The 19272-nt window shown below is 38.9% G+C and overlaps 1 protein-coding gene across 19 annotated transcripts in view; it reads right to left on the bottom strand.

Annotated features, from left to right (window-relative positions):
- Positions 1-19272, bottom strand: part of BAZ2B (bromodomain adjacent to zinc finger domain 2B) — a 148139-nt gene that overhangs the window by 50307 nt on the left and 78560 nt on the right. For 17 of the 19 annotated variants that reach the window (XM_075431032.1, XM_075431033.1, XM_075431026.1 and 14 more), the window contains 7 exons: positions 18067-18228; positions 15763-15956; positions 8128-8334; positions 7061-7459; positions 4233-4842; positions 2647-2943; positions 393-453 (listed from right to left, as the gene is read on the bottom strand). In XM_075431032.1, coding sequence (XP_075287147.1) covers positions 393-453; positions 2647-2943; positions 4233-4842; positions 7061-7459; positions 8128-8334; positions 15763-15956; positions 18067-18228 — 1930 coding nt within the window. The remainder of the gene's footprint in view (positions 1-392; positions 454-2646; positions 2944-4232; positions 4843-7060; positions 7460-8127; positions 8335-15762; positions 15957-18066; positions 18229-19272) is intronic. The other 2 variants (XM_075431030.1, XM_075431044.1) reach the window with 2 other exon arrangements.

Here is a 19272-nt window from a genome sequence, read left to right as displayed (position 1 = left end):
AAGTTAAATAGGCAAAACCAGAAAATGTTATCATGTACATTGACCAAGCTACTTACACATTGCCAGATTTTAAACAGCTTAGAACTCTATTTCAGGGAGTTATTTGGAGTCTATACTGGCTCAGATCTAACCATCAGGATTAATTTCCAGTGGCAAAACTGCTAAGAGACAGGTCACACTTGCAAAAGAGAAAAATTGATGCACAAAAACTCACACATGAAATATGCTGACACTTTTAAAGATATTCACATTCGCTGTGAGTTGGAAATCTAAATTGATAAAGCCCTTTCCTTATCATTCAGCCCCAACAATTTTTAAACTGTCATTTCTTTACCAACTGACTTTTGATGGTATTATCTCCCTTTAAGGAATATCAAGTAAACATAACCTACCCGTATTCAAGAGGAACACGCAGCTCCTGTTCATCTATTACTCTTCGTCTTTTTGAAACACCTAAAACAGAATTTCTGATTAATAACTAAGAGAATTTACAAAATCAAAGCATGTTACTAAAATATACTTATCCTTATATCCCCAAATCCAAAGATAAATAATTTTTACATCACAGCCATTAGATACCTCAAGTATGAAGAAAATTAATGTAACTATTCTCCTTTTGAAGTACATTTTCCTCTAAGTTTCCTTTAACCTCTTCTTCTAAAATTGTGAAAAGAAGAAAACCTAATTATGCCATACAGAACTGCTTGCCTTGTTTGGTGCTCTCAGATATTGTGAAAATAATTCCTTGCACACCTGTTCTTCTATACTGGAACACATATAATTTTTTTCAGTACAGGCAATGAAAATGAAAACTTTCTTTACTTTAAAAATCCATACATCATAATAGACTCCACCTCTGAAGAGCAGAGTATAGACTGCAGTCAATCACCAAATGCAGAAAATTTTCAGGATTATTCCAGCTTTTCAAACAGATGTGTTTGGTGCTGTCAAGAGGCTGCATCAGTACTACGACACAGACAGTTGCCAAACGTGGGGTTTTACAGAGTGCCAAAGGCTGACACTTCTCTCAGGCCTCTTTGAGAGAGCTGTAGGACATGAACTATGCACACAGACAAACTTTTAGAAGATGCATTTCACAAAATGGTAAGCTGGACCTTGTGTAAAAGAATGCGACATCTCTCTTCTGTGTGGAAATGAACATGAGAGAGTACCATCCCCAGAGCGAACCCCTGAAAGTTGCTCCGAGCTCCGACAGCCAGGAGCAGCGTCTTGCAGCGCAATGGCACAGGGCTCCAGCTGAGATGCCCAAGGCAACCTGGAAGCAACAGCCAAGAGTCTGCTACAGAAAGCGCTGAGGAACTGCCCATGCTTGGATGCCAAACTCTTTGGAGATAGGTCTGCAGTCTTAAACTAACATGACTATTACGTTACTTCTAATAGCCACAGTGGAGGGAAGGACACTGCTTGTGTAAATACAGGTGAACTGAAAAAAATTAATTGTCCAGTGAAAAACAGATACAGAGAAGAGACACAAGACCTCTTCAGTGACTGATCAGCTTTTGGTAAAATGGACACAAAAATATTTTAATTGTATTACAGTGATTCTTACTAGGAAAAAGTACTACCCCTAAATCAAGGACACAAAATTAATTTATTCTACTTCCCACCTCAATAAGCAGACAAAAATCTACTATCAGCCTTTTCAAAGCATCATAAACCAACACAGATTCCTGAGCAAAAACATTAACTTTGTATTTTAACAATCTGGATTACTCCTAATGCATGGAAGTCTTCCAGAAATTGTGCAATTATTAGGCACGTTAATTAAACATCAAGCTTCTAAATCAAGTAGTAAATACACAATTCCATTTAATTGTTACCATGCAAATTGAGAACTGTGACTTTCAAAAATGCATTCTGTTCTGTAGCAGTAGTAATTATTAAATCTTACACATTAGTCACCAAACGAAGGGTTATAAACACTACGTAAGGCAAATGGCAAATGCACTTTTCATGAACTTTTTAAAAATAATTCCTTGCACGTAATCCATAAATTCCACTGAGGATTTTGAAAGAATAATGAAGTTATCTTTTAACTAGAGTTATTAAATTTGTTGAAGAAGGGGCAAAAATAGAAGATTCAGAATGCAACAAATGCATGGAAATTGGAAATAAGAATAACTAGTTTAGAATAAAACGGTAAATAACAAAGACCAAATATTGTAGAGTTTTGTTCTAATAAATATCAACTCCAGCTATTTCATCCTACATTGTCTCAGATAATTGTATGGGCTAAAATGTCCTGGACTAAGTGTGATGTCCAGGTCTTGAAAACTTGCAAATCTGCTGACCGATTTTAATGTCTGTTGCAAACACAGATCACGGAAAAGATCACATAATAACCCAGGTTGGAGCGGACCTCAAAAGATTATGTGGTCCAACCTTTTGTGGGAAAGGGAGCCAAGGCAAGATTATCTGGCACCCTGTCTGACCGCATCTTGAAAAACCTCCCACGATAGGGACTCTACCACATCCCTGGGGACGTTGTTCCAGTGAATGATTGTTCATACTGTAAAAAATTTCTTTCTTATGTTGAGATATCCCTTGATAGCAGTGTCTAAACTACTTTTACAACACGTGCCACTTAGATGTTACATTGTACTATAACAAAAGACATTCAGATACCACAGTGTGTACTTGGCGTAAGAGCAGACGGTGTTGTCCCAAGAAAAACGGCAGGCTGGGACTCGGCAGATACAGCAGCTGACACAGAGCTTGAGGTCTTTGCTACTTGGAGATTAAGTGGGGTGGAATGAGCTGCAAGACCAATGGAAGAGCTCTTCACAGAGGATGAAGTTTTGTTCAGTTTCAGTGGAGTTTTTTCTCCCTCAGTGTCTGTATCCGATTCATCTTGATCTTTATCATCCTCATCATCTTCATCCTCAGAACCTCCTGTATCTGACTCAGAATTACTGTCAGACTCTGTTTAAAAAAAAGTATGGCAAAAGGCACATTACGACTTGATAATTAATGGCAAATACATTTAGGTTCTAACACTTGCAATGTCTTTTGTCTTACTACGTAAGAAACTTCTCTGATTTCTATTTTTTTTAATAACATTTCAAGTATAAACAGAAGGTTATCATTAATTACCTAAACTTTAAAATTACTACAAATGTGACAGCATAAAGTAATCCTGCATGATAATGCAGTGTTGTTTTGGATGGAATTCTATTTTTTTCCATGAGGAGATGATAGAAGCTGCAGTACTTTAAGAGACTGTTTACTCTGGAATGAGCTACAGCTAAGACATCTGCCTGTCAGCCAGGCACTGGCGGAGCACTACCACAGGAAGGGCACTTCAGGGGCTGTGAAATCTAGCATGAAGAGGAAGAAAACGATGGAGCTGGGTACAGGCTGGAAGGTGTCAGAATTGGAAGTCCGGCGATCTGGGCAAAGGAAGAGTTAGAGACAGAGTAAAGGGTAGACAGGATAAAGAACTGAAGATAGGCTACAGCTGTGAGGAAAAAAGAGGACTGGTGTCAGGTGTGTGGATGAGACGGGGAAAGAGAATGATGAAGGTGGAGCTGGACCCAAGGGATATCGGCACACAGTGGAGAAAAGAGTGACTGGGAATACAATCAATTCTGTAATAAAAACAGGCCTTGCCTTTCTGAATTGCTTAAGAGCCTCTAAAACAGTACTCTGAACTCTGACTATGAACATTGCAGCCCTTACATCTGTGCTGGTACTTAAATCTGTTCTTGCTCTTTGATGACTGTACTCCTGAACAAAGCCTAGAAACACGCTTTTTTTGCCACTCCTGACAATTTGAAGGCCTGTGTTTAATCCCTCCCTGGTTGGGGAAGCCTTTTCTGCAGACAGCCTCTGTCTGCCAGAACAATTAACTATCAGCCAGCCTATTCTCTCCTTGCTCTCCTGCGCCCCTGCCACATAAGCAACAGACAAGCTGCAGGGACTGGGTGACTGATCTGGAAGGTCACACTCTGACAGCCCTTCCAGAAGGCCATGGAGCTGTCTTACCAGGACAGCTGAAAGTGTGCTTGCCATATGACCGAGTATCAGAATACCCAAAACGTGATTTTGGGTATGACACAATGGGGGACTGGGAGACACGTGCTACTTTCCAGGATATCTGCAGGACACTGTGTGGGCCATGCTGCCCCTATTTTAAAATATGGTGGGAAATGCATGTTTTCAATACTCAAAAAATAAAGTTTCTGCTTTTCCTATTAAAAAGGTTAAACCACCTGATTGGCTATCATCAGAATCATCATCTTCATCGTCCTCATCTTCATCTTCATCGTCGTCGTCATCGTCATTTGAGTCGTCAGAGTCCTTACTGCTGGGGGCATCTGAGTCTACCCCTCTGAACTGCTCCACCACCAGTTTTGCAGAATGAAGGCAGTGTTGTGTTTTTACTGCATTTACTGCATTATTGCTGACTGTTTTATCCTTTCCTGAACCAGGTAACACAGGAGAGGTAGAGGGCATAACAGGTGTCCGGTTACCAGCTGGTTTTTTCCCACATGCACTCAAGTTTATTGGCAAAGAAAAGGGGGCACTACTAGAAATGGCTACACTTTCATTGATCTTGGTCTGGGGTTTCGGTTTCGTAGTAAGTGCAAGAGGAGCCTCCTGGATGACGCTCTGAATAACTCCATTGGGTTGGTGATTACCTAAAAGTGCATTTGTCAGGAATGGATTAGAATGGTTGTTTTCCAAGGATGTGAGTTTTTGATGAGCTGGTGAACTAGATGTTGGTTTGGGGCTTGACAAAGCTGCAATAACCTTCTTCAGGTTCTTAGATGATTCCTGTTTCTTTAGTTGTGCTGCTGGGAATGTCTGTTTATATTGTTCCTAAAGAAATAAGAAGACAGAGGAATGAAACGTGGATTTATTTTTTTTTTAAGTATTCAGGCAGGTGAACTCTATGAAATCTTAAAACATCTGCTAAGCTATTTTTAGTAGGTCAAAGGTAGGTGCTAGCTACAACAGCGGAAATGAGTAACTAAGTTATGTAAGTCTTGTGATTTTTGCTGTAAATCAAGTAGGAAAAGACAAACTGAACTCAAGATGAAGCTGATCTAAATTACGTAGGGAAGCTTTTTCACTTGCTACATCGCTCTAGACAGTGATTTTCATAAAGACACTAAGCATCTTGAAAAAAACTAATTTTTAAAAAGAGACTAACCTTGCGTACTGGCATAGGAAAACAACTCACTTTTAACTCATTTCAGCATATAAAATCTCATTAGTGAATGTAAAACTAGCTTTAGCAGTTCGCTTTAAAATAAAGCACAAGTTCAATGCAATACAGTAATGGCTACAATACTAGAAGAAAACCAAGAGAAGGCTCTTGACACAGAAAAAATTTTATCCATAAAAACCATGAGGGAAAACCGGGTATTACTCAGAAGTACTGCGATATGCTAGTTTTTTTTTAACTCTAAAAAAGCAGTACTTGAAAGTTCTTCAGGTAAAACTTAAATCAGTAGTAGCTCAGAAATGCACGTAAAGCTTACACTGCCTTTAGTCTCAAGACTCTTCCAAGGAAAAAGAAAACACATCATCTTTGATGGAGAAGAATAATAGCATGGATAAAGACGGTACGTTTTAAATCAATTTTAAAATATTAAGTCAAATACAACATCTTTTTGAAGTTACTGACAGTTAAAACTGAATATGCAATTATGAAAACCTATAAAATAATCACACAGTTCATGTTTCCAGTAAGAGTCTTAAAGAAATCAAACAACTAAATGGGTGACAGACCATCAGCTAAAGACTCATAACCTAAATTTGACAGCAAAAGTCTCTTACAATGGTAAACATGTATGTTTTCATAATTATAATTTATTTAACCATTTCAGGTAAATGACTAGCTTATTTGAATTTTACAAAGTAACTGGAAGTTGAAAGGAAAAATAGTGTTTATCTTCTGGTCTAGGAATAAAAACTATGTGATAAAAATATTTTTTAGTCCTCACTGAGGACTGCAAGTTAGCTGTGAATCAGAGTTCCATTTGCTCTTCACCAACACTACTTAGTTTAGAACAAAGCTTGTTTCTAATAATGAAACTTGCCTTGGTAATTGTACTTTTCAATGCATATTTTTTCTGTATCTATATATATCAAGCCTCAATATTTCTAAAATGCTAGATTTTTATTCTCTTCTGATCTCCATTCAAATCTAACTGAATAGAAGTTATGAAAATTCAGGACTAGTCACCATAATCACTATTAACAAAATAAATAAACTGAGAATCTACACAGAATTTTTGTAAACTACAGAACTGTTAATATACATGTAAACATATTGTACAGTCCTGACCAGTAAAAAGGAAGATCAAATTTATTGCAGTGGCCATACTGAGTTTTACTAGCTATCAGTGCACGAATATCCTTCTGTTTTTAAAGAGCAAACAAAACCCAAGATTAAATTGAACATTTTAAAAAGGCTTTCAGTGACTTTGTTTGAAATCCTCATTGAAATAGGTAATTTTAATTACTTTGACTTAAAACTATCCAACTTCAAACAAAATGAAGCCATACTTGCTTTCTTTGTATCCATTACTCTCACCAGTACACTGACTGCTTTCAGCAGATCTGTAAAGTTCCACTATGTGATGAGCATGAAACTCAAGTTTGGCACTATGTGACAGTAAATTGTGTATTATGATTACATCATGTATACATTAGGGTACGCATACATGCATACGCACAACCAAGTAGATTAAATTTCTCTGAGATAAAGTTATGGAATAGTTCAAGGCACTTGTAATGTATAGCAAATCACCTCTAAAATTAAAGCATATTTGCTGCTCTTTAAAAAAAAAAAACAAACACCAAAAAAACCACACACCACAGTTTAGAACATATACTACCAACACAATTTAGTTAATTTACAGAAATCTGTATCAACTCTGAAAACACGTCAAAAAAGCATGACATGAAAATAAACATACATATAATTTTAAAACATTATATTTAAGAAAGCTTGATAGCACAATGTTGCATCTTGTTAAGCAGGTAAAGCAGGTTACCAGTAATCAAAAACCAGTGATTTTTCACTCACCCGTTTTGATCTTACATCGCTGGTCAAAGACACAGATTCTTCAGAGGTATTTTTATTCCCTGCTTTGAGTAGATCAGGAGAAGGAACTATAAGTTTTAAATAGGTTTCCTTTTTGGCTTGATGTACCAAAGACAAAGGTTTCACATTAGGAACCAATCCTGTAGACTGTATTACACTTGTGTGTTTGTTCACAGATTCCTCCTTTGCCTGAGAGCTTTGGAAAATAAACGGAAGCTGCTGTGACAAAACCTGAGGCTGCTTCTGCTGGGACTGGAATGATGAGTGAGTCTGGGAATCGGACACAAGAGGTATCTGCTGGTGTGTTCTTGTTTCTTGGGTCTTTTCATGTGGGTTTTGTCCATCAGTTTTCATGTCTGTTACACCACTATGCATTAGCACCTGCAAAATATTTTGCAGGTTTGACTGTTTACATTAGAACAGTTAAAGATCCTTTAAAAAGAAAAGTACATCATCAGTCCCCGTGAAACAATTGTATTATTCTTGGCAGAGGACAAACAATAATTTTAAAATCAATCTTGCCATATTTTTATTGTTCAGGGCTTTTTTCTCCCCAGAGAGTTTCAGCATGTGAAGACAATGCTTAGTAGAGAAGCAATACTAAACTATGGTTCTTTTTAAATGTATTTTTGGCTGTAAACCTAACAGGATACCCAAGATTCCAATCTTGTTTTTCTGTTGGCTACCAGGAAAAGTACCCTACTAGGAATAAAAACAACTGCCAAAGCAATATACATAAAAAGACGTATTTCCAATACACTATCAGCACACAGCACTTGGTTTCTTTAGATTTCCCAGTTTATAACAAAAGTAAGTCTACCAACTGTTACACTCCTAGCCCATAAAGAACAACAAATCACACACATGCATACACACACAAACGAAGCAAAAGAAACCCAGAAACCCCTGAAACAAAACCAAAAAGAGTATTCTTAGCATTCACTAATGTGCAGTTAAATAACTGCTAACTGGTATAAACGTGAACAGGTCAATTTTTTACCAACAGCTTTCAGTGACAAGACTACAAGCAGCAGAGTGAGGTGTCATACCTTGTTCTTGTTTTTCTGATGTGCTTCATTTTCAGAATCAGATTCGTCATCTTCACTCTCTTCAGCGCTCTGGTCCTCCTCCTCCTCGTCATCCTCCTCTAGATCATCGGAGTCACTACTACTTAGGCCTTCACTTGAGGTGTCTGAAGAGGAGGCCGAATCACTGTCGCTGTTACTAGAGCTTTCCACTGCTTTTTTTCTGGGCTTCTACCAGGAAGATGAATGCTCTATTAATGTTTCAGCTTTAATCTGTTATATCATCTTACTACGACGCCTAATCTTTAAAACAAAACACACTAAGACTTCAGAGTGATCTGCTTCAGTAAAGTGACGGAAGAGAAAGAAGTGCTTCACAAGACGATGAAAATTAAAAACTGGTCATAAGGTTCAACTAAAATATTTTTCTGACAGAACACACTGGCAGAACAGTTGCCATCACTGCATTTCACAGCAATGTATCAAATTTAGGCCTAGAAAATCAGCCTGGAATTCAGGTTGAGGAAACTTCCTCGGAATGTACTGCTCCCCAAAAAATTTTAAACCAAAAGCTTCATTGCAAACCAACATACAAAGAACAATACATCTTAGATCCATCAACGTGATCAGTGACACATTTAACTACATTATTTAACTTGTAACTTCGCAGTACGTACTGTTCTGCAATGTAAGGTTTTGAGGACTGAAAAGAATATGCTCATCAAACTGCTGCTAGGATTTGCTTCTGAAAAATGAACCAAAATCTGCTGAGATACTCTGACAACTATATTATATTTAAGTTCTTGGGAAGAACAAATTTGAAGACCAGAATACAAAAGTAAAAAAAGGAACACACGAGAATATAGAAAAAGAAGAAAAGTGTAAAAACCACAGGAACTCAAAAACGTTGACACTGCAAAACAGATTTTAAAGTGCAATGGATGCTGAAAGTTAGCTTTTTGGGGAGCTCAATAAAATGAACGCATGTATGTTGCAAACACATCTGAAGGAGGTACATGTAGACTTGAGTGTTATGACGGTGGCTATGTGAGAGAGACATGGAAGTATGTATTTCTGCATTGAAGCGCATTTACTCATTAAAGAGTTCACAGAATAATGTTGGAAGGCAGAGAAACATGAAATGATTGCAGACGTCAGGCAGCAGCAGCAAAGTGTTCTGTAGCATCTAAACAGGGCATGGTGAGTCACTGAGGGAACTGTAAGGCTAAAATTAGTCAAAAGGAAGACAGGTGGACAGCAAAAGTAGTTGACTGGAAGGCAAAGAAGTTGCAGCAATTCTAGATCACAATGCAGACAGAACCATAAGAGAAACAGTGCCTCACGAATATATGCTTTCTTAGAAAAACTTTCCAAGACAGTTTATTTTTCAAATCCACTTTTATATGGTAGATGTTTTACAAAACAAGATGCTAAAGAGACATTTTATGTCAAAAACCTTTGTCTTATGAAGAAGAAATTCACTTAAATTAGTGGGAGAACGTAACAAACATTCTTGTAATTGGGTGTACCGGTTTTGGCTGAGACAGAGTTAATTTTTCTTGTAGTACTTCCTGTGGTGCTGCATCTGGGATTTGTGCCCAAAGCCGCCCTGATAACCTAGGGGTGTGTCAGCTCTCGAACGGCCCCAAGGCCATTTCTGCTCCTCGCCCTGCCCAGAAGCGAGCAGGCTGGGGGGCACAAGGATGGGGGGGGGGGGGGGCGGCCACCGGCAGCACGACTCCAGCTCACCCCACAATCATCCCACACCGCATGGCATCGGGCTCAGCACTAAAGCCTGATCGAAGAAGTGAGGATGTTCGGAGTTAAGGCATTTGTCTTCCCAAGTAACCGTAACGCGTAACAGAGCCTGGTGATAGCTGAACACCTGCCTGCCGACGGGAGGCAGAGAGTGAACTCCTTTGCTTTGCCTGTGCGTGCAGCTTTTGCGTTCTCTATTAAACCGCCTTTCCTTCAAGCCATGAGATTTCAGTTTTACCCTCCAGTTCTCTTCCCCATCCCACTGCAGGGGGGGAGTAAGCAAGCAGCTGCATGGGGCTGAGCTGCCCACCGGCGTTAAACCACAACAATATGATTCAATTTACTTTGTGAAATAGCTGTGAAACATAGAAGCTGTAGCTGGATTAAGTCTCATCTATTTGTCAATTGGCTGGTATCTGTAACTTTTTTTTTTAAACTTGGTTCCCTTTATCGATTCCTGTGATGAACACAGTAATGCTTCGCATCATCACACGTTCTGCGTACTGTCATATGCACTGCCTCACTGTTGGGAAATCTTAACAATTTAAGTGTATTTATTTGGATCACTGCTCTAATTCAGAAAGATTACATCATATTTAAGGATCTTCCCATCTAGTATTTGGCACAGATGCAGAACATTTATTCATGAAGGTTAAGATCATAAAATGAAGTACAAGACTATGATCTGAAGCAGTAAAAGTAACAATGCCTCCTGCCATCTCTAGTATGCTGTTCTAGTTTTGCCCCTTCATCGTTCTCTATTTATCTCTGTATGTGGAAACGGAAACACCTAAAACACTGCAGTAATACTAAAATCAGAAATATCCACTTTATTCACAATGCTGATGAAATACACATTTGTATCATCACTTCCCAAGAGACGCATGTAACAGTCTGGAAAAAGCAGAGTTATGTCAAGGGGCTTACTTAGCTGATAGTGTTTACTTCCATTCACCAGCACTTCAAAACTTTTGCTGTCCATCTACCTTTATAAAATGTGTTAGCTGCTGTATCTTACACACCTATCTTTTCAACTGCAGAGAAGAAAATAAGAAAACTACCATACTAAGGAAGGAGTCAGGAACATTCTTGCGAAAAAGGAAGTGGCAAGTGCCACACAGCATCTGACACATAAGTCTGATTCACAAAGAACTACCTCAAGTAATGAAAGGGACAGCTAATGTTGACATAAAATTCAGTATAATCTGTAAGCAATCAAATGCTTCAAAACAAATCAGGCACTTCACTACACTGTGAAACACCACCACTTTCCAGGAAGTTTTCATTTCACAAACGAATAGAATCTCTTTTGACATAGATAAAACCAATACAAAGAAGTTCAATTAGTAGGATTCCACAAGAAGGGATGCCAAATTAGAGAAAATGTAATGCTAGGGACAATTTAAACTCGTGCATTTAGTGGGTATGAAAGTATTAATCTTGATGGAGAAGTTTCTATCAAATCCAGCACAAAAGGTAAATCAGCTGGGGGTGGGGGTAAGCCAGTAAACTGCAGAGAGAAGAAATAATTCAGACTAAATGAAATAATGTAAGCCAGAAAGAAAGACAACCGTAAAGAAAAATCTCTCTGTAAATATATTTAAAACAACAAAAAATACTTGAAAGAAATTCTAAAAGTTTGCTGACACAAAGAAAATAGTCAAGAAAGAGAAGGAAAAATACAGACCAAAAAGTACAGTTTTACTTCATTTGAAATATACTAGAAAGAATAGAGAGAGCACTAGACTTCTGAAAATATAGGTAAGACCAGACATATATTTACATAATATCAAAAAATATGTTATTTAGAAAAAGATAATAGAAGACTCAAGAAATACACTCCATAAAAAAATTACTATTAAGTTATACTAAAAGAGCAAATTTCACTCTGACTAGCTTCTCTACTGGCAACAATATAGTCATAAAAGTTGAAGCAAGAGAGGGCTCAATTAAAATAAATTTCATATCTGATTTTGGTTTGCTGACTTTAGCAAATCTGCTGGACTGTTATGCTAATTGAGAACGTCCATTGTTGAGAAAGCAGTAACCTAGATTGAACATGAGTACCAAGAAAAGTAGCCCAATCTTAATGACTCAATGGGACAGTCCCATAAAAACGTGACTAAAGTGACAGTTTAAAAAAGATTTTAGTCATGATTTCAAAGTACTGAACTTTATAAAGAAAACACAACATGGTAATTACCAAGAAGAGATATTAAAGGTAAAGGATGTGACTACAGTTAACAACCCAGTGTCCTGATGCTAGTTCTGGCATCCAGGTAAGTAGAAGCCCTCAAACGCAAGACCTTGGAGTGGATTCCTATCTCACCAGCTGCCCATAATAGTAGGGGACCTTCTAGAAGCCAGATGAGACTCCAGGTCACCAGTTATACCTTCTTTCCCTGGAGAATGTTACTTTACCAACGTAAAAATCCTGCAGACCTTCCTCATCCTAGAAATTCATTAATGCAGTCAACAGAGGGGCAGTCAGTTTACATTTCCTTTGTGAGACTGAAGCAGCCCATTCAGATGAATGATTATTTATAAAGTGTATCTGCTTATTCAGTTTTATCTTGGCCATACACAGGGCAGGTTTAAAAGAAGACAATGGAAGCATGCCGAAGTTATCAACACAGTGACCAACCCAGCAAAGTAAAAAGGTAATGCAGTTACTTCTTACATACTAAAATCTGGTAAGTAATGGATAGCATATCAGATCATCACGATGACATCTATCTTCAATACAACATTGTTATGCTCAACAGACAAAATTATACACCACAAACACACAGTGATCAGAGAGGATCTGGCACAATTTTGAACTCATGTTTCAGACAGATTCCGGTTTTTCATTGTCTGATATGTATAGCCCTCTGAACGATCAAATACACATCCTAAACAAGAGGAACTGGATGAGAACTTCTCATAACTACAGCTTGGAAGATCAGATGCTTCGATCAACTCAGAATCTGTTTTTCACACGCTACAGACAAAACAATTTACATAAGGCAAGTTGCTACCAAACCGCATTTTAGGATTCCCTAAGATGGTAGGACAACAGAACTAGAATTCAACCAGAACGAAAACATTGCAAAACAAGTATCTTTTTAGATTTTCACCAACTGGAAAAACAGCTTTGTATCAGTTTTGCCCTTCAAAAAAAAAAAAAAAAAAAAAAAAATTAACCTCAAGAGAAAATTACAACTAAGGATATGATTGAAAAAATCAGCAGATGAATACTAAAGAAAAAAAAACCTAAAGAAAGGAACATTTACAGAAGTATAACTAAAATACTTTAAAATAAACTGTGCTCTTTAGAAAAAGAGGCAAGTGTTGTTACACTTGGAAATTTAAAAACATAACATCACTTGTACAAAGCCCAGCACAAAATACTCCATCTGCCTACTGCCCCCTGCTTCTTTCTCTGCATTCACTTCCAGTTGTGGCTTCAATCTAACATACTTGAAATAAAAATAGTAAATTGAGTGGGGGGGGGGGGCGCAGTGTTTAATGAAATCTCTTGATCTTCTCCTCATGTTGGAGTTCTCATTTAGAGTATTCTGTATGTTCTGATAGGAAAGCTTGTTCAAATCATTACGTCAACAAATACCAATTACCTCAAAAAGTTTCAGAGAAAAAGAAAATAAGGATTAGAGGAATGATGTCTAGAACATCAGCATATCAAGTAAAACAAGGAACAACAAACTCCACTTCAGTATTAGAAAAATTACTATAAAAACTTCGGAAGCAAACCTGCTGACAACCTGAAATTTATCCACATTAGACAAATGATTTAAATGTTAAGATACAAAAATAAACAAATTTAAGAAAGTAGGTACACTGATTGAGTACACTGTTTTACAGCAACTCAGTATTTAGCAAATTCAAACTGGAATTCCAAATCAGTACCCACATCAAAAGAAAATGTATCAATGATACAGAATTTATGCTTAAAGACAAATAGTAATATGAAGAAGATAAGAATGCTGACAAACATCCTGACTGAAATTTTAAAAAAGGCAGAAAGAAGTGAAATTTTCAGTGATACTCATATTAACAAGTAATTAGCTCAGCCAGCTCAGTTTTCTGAAAAAGGCAAAGAGCCAAAAAGCGAACAGAAAAGAGTCTGTTCATTGACTTATGATATAAACTTTTGGGACGGTATTTGGAGATATCAAAAGACAGTAATTTATTTGGTATTCTGCATAACTGCAGTAATAGTCAGAAATGTAGAGACTTTCTCTGTAAAAAGCTTTACTTCTGCACCACAGAAACAAAGCTTACGTTTTGCACATACATATACAGGATAAAAGCAGAAGTTTAGAAAGACCCACTTCTAGTATTTAAATCTGAAAAAAGTCAAAGATTTCCCAATGACCTGTCACTACCTTAACAGCTGCGGGCCAGAATAGCTAGGGCACAGCGATGATCCGAGGACTGGAACCCCTCAGCTGTGAGAAAAGGCCGAGACAGCTGGGGAAAAGAAGGCTGCAGGGAGACATGATTGCAGCCTTTCAATATATAAAGGGGGCTTTTAAGAAAGACGGGGACGGGCTTTTTAACAGGGCCTACAGCAACAGGACAAGGGGTAATGGTTTTAAACTAAAAGAGGGGAGATTTAGACTGGGTATCAGGAAGAATTTTTTTACAATGAGGGTGGTGAAACACTGGCACAGGTTGCCCAGAGAGGTGGGAGATGCCCCATCCCTGGAAACATTCAAGGCCAGGTTGGACGGAGCTCTGAGTAACTTGATCGAGTTGAAGATGTCCCTGCTCCCTGCAGGGGGGGCTGGGCTAGATGGCCTTTCAAGGGCCCTTCCAACCTAAACCATTCTATGATTCTAATACCTACAAAAGTTGTTGAACACATGAATACTGTCTCAAGGGAGAATGTTCTTTAATTGGGTAATACTTTCCCTATTGTCACTACATTAAACAGTGTATCACTACACAAATCAACCATTTTCATGCTAACAGCTACTTTTATGCAGATACATGCAAACATGAACTGTCCTTCGAAAATGCCAATGTCACCAAAGAACACTCAGATTTGGGAGCCAAATGTAAGGCAGTAACAGAAAGAAAGCAACAGACCCAATTCCCTCACACACACAAAAAAATCTAAAGAAATCTAAAGTATTTTAGCCCAGATCACTGCCAGTAAGGAATGACTCCCTTAGTTTCTATTCTTACAGTAATCAATATCCCAATGTCCCATTTCTTGGGATAACTACATAGTTTTGATTCCAAGAGTAGCAAAGTTCTTAAGGAGTGCTTGGGTCAGTAGATAAGGAGGTTTACTAACTCACTGAGACTACTCATGTCTTTCATATTAGACGGTGTCTAAGGTTTTTGCTGAATCACAGACATTAATGATACTTCTTTCTTCTGATAAATAGGAAATTACTCCCAGAAAAGTATTTTTCTTTTAATGTCCGAAAATTTCATTTTGCTTCTGAATTTTTTGTATAAGTTACATGAAAACATCATTAAATAGATATCATTTATAATACGTTGAAATGTACAATACAAATATTTATACTGTAATATAACAATGTCGAATATTGATGTTAAAAATAATATAAAATTTTATAATTACATAAATAAAAATATGTTATAGCATACAGCTATTAACTAGGGGAATTAGTGCTAATGGTAGCTTTTGGTTCATAAAGATGTCAAAACCCAAACAAATAATTAAAAAAACACCACTGAAAACCCCAACATAAAAAAATACCACAGAGACAAGGGGACAGATCCTGCTCTTCTGAATAGTAAGAAGAAAAACCCAAAACATTTTCTACTGGGAGAGAACACTTAAAAATGCTGCTGCATGCAAAATCAGAACACTTCCCGTTGCAATTTTTTGTCTGACTTTTTAAAAGTTTTTTGTATATTTACCTTATCTTTGATTTTGTCAGCTCTGGTGTCCAAAAGCTGAACTTTGCTTTGCTCCTGGTTGTATTTGCGGCCTCCTGCTCCTGAGGTTATAGCTTTCACTTGTCCTGCAGATGTTGCAATGCTACTGGATAGTACAGACGTGCTGATACCAGATACTGCAGTGGTACTGTTCCCATTCAGTGATCCATTTATACCTTGAGATGACAGATTTACAAAGCGACACTTAAAAAAATGTGAAGTTGTAGGTACTTTCTTTCAGATGCTCCAGTCACAATAGCCTAGCTTCCATAAACATGTAACAAGATACTAAGACTACTCACAGATTACCCCCAATATATACTAAAATTTGCCATCCAAGACTCACTTTGATTTTCTCATGGAGTTATTTTAATTACAACATGCAGAGCACCCCTGATTTAAATGACGAATACATTTAATGCTGTTAGGAGGGGAAAAAAAAGAAAAACTTGAATTGTCCTTTTTTAAGACCAAACTATCCTTGAGTTTAGTCAGGGCCAGAAAAATAAGGTTTTGAAGAAAGAAGATCTGAAAATATCCATTTCACTAAGTATCTCACAGAATAATTTGTTTATAATTTCAAAGTATCAATTAGCTCCAAAGAAAACCACATGAAACCCAACATATTTTATGAGTTTTGCAAAGTGTAAAATGGGGGGGGGGGGGGGGGGGGGGAAGTTGTGGGAATGCTATTTGAAATAACATCCACATTCAAGCTGGCTTACTTATCTGTCAAGAAGACTGTTGTTTTCTAAGAAAATCTGGAGTACTGTGTCCAGTTCTGGGCTCCCCAGTTCAAGAAAGATGAAGAGCTACTGGAGAGAGTCCAGCGGAGGGCTACGAGGACGGTGAGGGGACTGGAGCATCTCTCCTAGGAGGAGAGGCTGAGGCAAGTGGGCTTGTTCAGCCTGGACAAGAGAAGGCTGAGAGGGGACCTAATAAATGCTTATAAACATCTCAAGGGTGGGTGTCAGGAGGATGGGGCCAAACTCTTTTCAGTAGTGCCCAGTGACAGTGACAGGGGCAATGGGCACAAACTGAAGCAGAGGAAGTTCCGTCTGAACATGAGGAACAACTTCTTCCCTCTGAGGGTGACAGAGCCCTGGAACAGGCTGCCCAGGGAGGTTGTGGAGTCTCCTACTCTGGAGATATTCCAGCCCCGCCTGCACAAGGTCCTCTGCAGCCTGCTGTAGGTGACCCTGCTTCGGCGGGAGGGCTGGACTAGATGACCCACAGAGGTCCCTTCCAACCCCGAACATTCTGTGATTCTAAGAAAATACCCCTAACACAAACTTGCTACTCTGCAATCCCAGGACTATTATAAGATTGATTCCAAAAAGCACATCAGGTCCTAAAACCTACCAGAACTATTTTTAACACTCTGTTTTTACATCATAGAATCACAGAACAGAATATCCTGAGTTGGAAGTGATCCACAAGGATCATCAAGCCCAACTCCTGACTCCACACAGGATAACTAAAAAAGTTAAACCATCCATCCCAAAGCACTCTCCAAGCACTTCTTCAACGCAGGCAGGCTTGGGGCCATGACCACTTCCTTGGCGAGTGAGCTCGCCCCCTCAGTGAATAACGTTTTCCCAATATCCAGCACGAGCTGCCTCTGATGCAGCTTCAATCCATCCCCTCACATCCTGTCACCAGAGAAGAGACCAGCCCCCCCCTCACATCCTGTCACCAGAGAAGAGACCAGCCCCCCCCCCCGCTCCCCGTCTCGGGGAGGCCACAGACAGCAACGAGGTCACTCCTCAGCCTCCTCTCCTCTAAGCTCAACAAACCTAGTACCGAACAAGCGCACCGTACACCTTAAACAGGCATGCAATACCACTACATAAAATACTGGTTTCAAATGCAATAAAATATTCTAATGTCACTGGGCTACTTTCATGGAGAACATGCAGCTGTAGCCACCCATCTCTCCACACCCTCCCCAGCAAACTACCACCTGACGCCTGCTTCTTATATGGAGAGGAACAGTATTCACAGTAGAAGTACAAGGCCTCCTAAATCAAACCACAAACTTTGGAAGAAAACTTTTCCCTACTACTCATTTCCAGACAAACTGCCTGAAGAAAAAGAGGAAGGAAAATATTAGTAGAAAGAGTATTTCATTATTAAAAGCCCATACCTCTATGTCTCATGCTTAGCTAACAGAATCAATTCTTATAGAATTATTTAGGAATGGGAAGAACGACAAGAGGTAAAGCTCATCTTTCTGCATGTGCAGAAGTCTGATACGATTATTCCCTCTACAACTTTTGCCGTTACCTTTTTCTGTACTGCTCCGACTATTTTTTCCTGTAGTTCTCGAGTGGAATGAAGCAGAATCATGATTCTGTACAGCAGGTGCAAACAGTGGTGGAATTCCCAAGAGCGGTGGGAAAAAAGCTGCCCCAGGACGAGAATGCATGTCTGCTGTTCGCCACCATTCTGCATCGCAAAGGAAATAAAAACAATCTTCAGATGTTCTAATAATGTATTTAAATATTTCTGAGTGTGTTGCTGTGCATAGCGTAGAGCAGATTTACTAAATTCTCATAGAGAGCAAGAAGAACACAAACCACTTAGGAACTTCTTAAATGACATGATTTTCCTGCAGCAAACCTGGTCTTAAGTCATTAAAGCTATTCTAGTAAAAATTTCACTGCAGTTTTCTTTAAACGCATTCTGAAAACAAATACTCATTAGAAAGCTATGTGACAGCGATCACAAGATGAAACTGCCAGTCCTATAAACAGGGTCATTATACACAGGCCACTCTTCAACATTCAGTATTACCTCAGCAGTCTTCCTCTGTCAGAACTACATGAAAGCACCATAGCTTTAAGTCACCTCGACAATCTCCGTCTTGGAATACTTCAAGGTCTCCACCACAAAAACACACCTGAAGCAGTTCCCCATGAAAACACAGAATCATAGTTTGCAAAAGACCCCTAAGATCACCCAGTCCAACCGTCAACCCATCACACCATGCCTACTAAACCATATCCCAAAGTGCCAGATCTACACGTTTTTTGAACCCCTCCAGGAATGGTGACTCCACCACCTCCCTGAGCAGCCTGTTCCGATGCCTGACCATTCTTGCAGTAAAGAATTTTTTCCTAATATCCAATCTAAACCTCCCCTGATGCAACTTGAGGTTACTTGCTAGTTAGCTGGGAGAAGAGACCAACACCTGCCTCACTACAACCTCCTTTCAGGTAGTTGTAGAGAGCGATAAGGTCCCCCCCTCAGCCTCCTCTTTTGCAGACTAAACAGCCCCAGCTCGCTCAGCCACTCCTTGTAAGACTTGTTTTCCAGACCCCTCACCAGCCTCACTGCCCTTCCCTGGACGCACTCCAGCAACTCAATGTCTTTCTTGTAGTGAGGGGCACAAAGCTGAACACACTGCTCCAGGCGTGGCCTCACCAGTGCCGAGTACAGGGGCACAGTCACCTCCCTCCTCCTGCTGGCCACACCACTCCTGATACAAGC

The sequence above is a fragment of the Opisthocomus hoazin genome, chromosome 9 (genome assembly GCF_030867145.1).
Source record: "Opisthocomus hoazin isolate bOpiHoa1 chromosome 9, bOpiHoa1.hap1, whole genome shotgun sequence".
Lineage (NCBI taxonomy): Eukaryota > Metazoa > Chordata > Aves > Opisthocomiformes > Opisthocomidae > Opisthocomus > Opisthocomus hoazin.
Note: the sequence above shows the minus strand (reverse complement) of the source record. Positions and strands in the feature narration are given on the sequence as shown.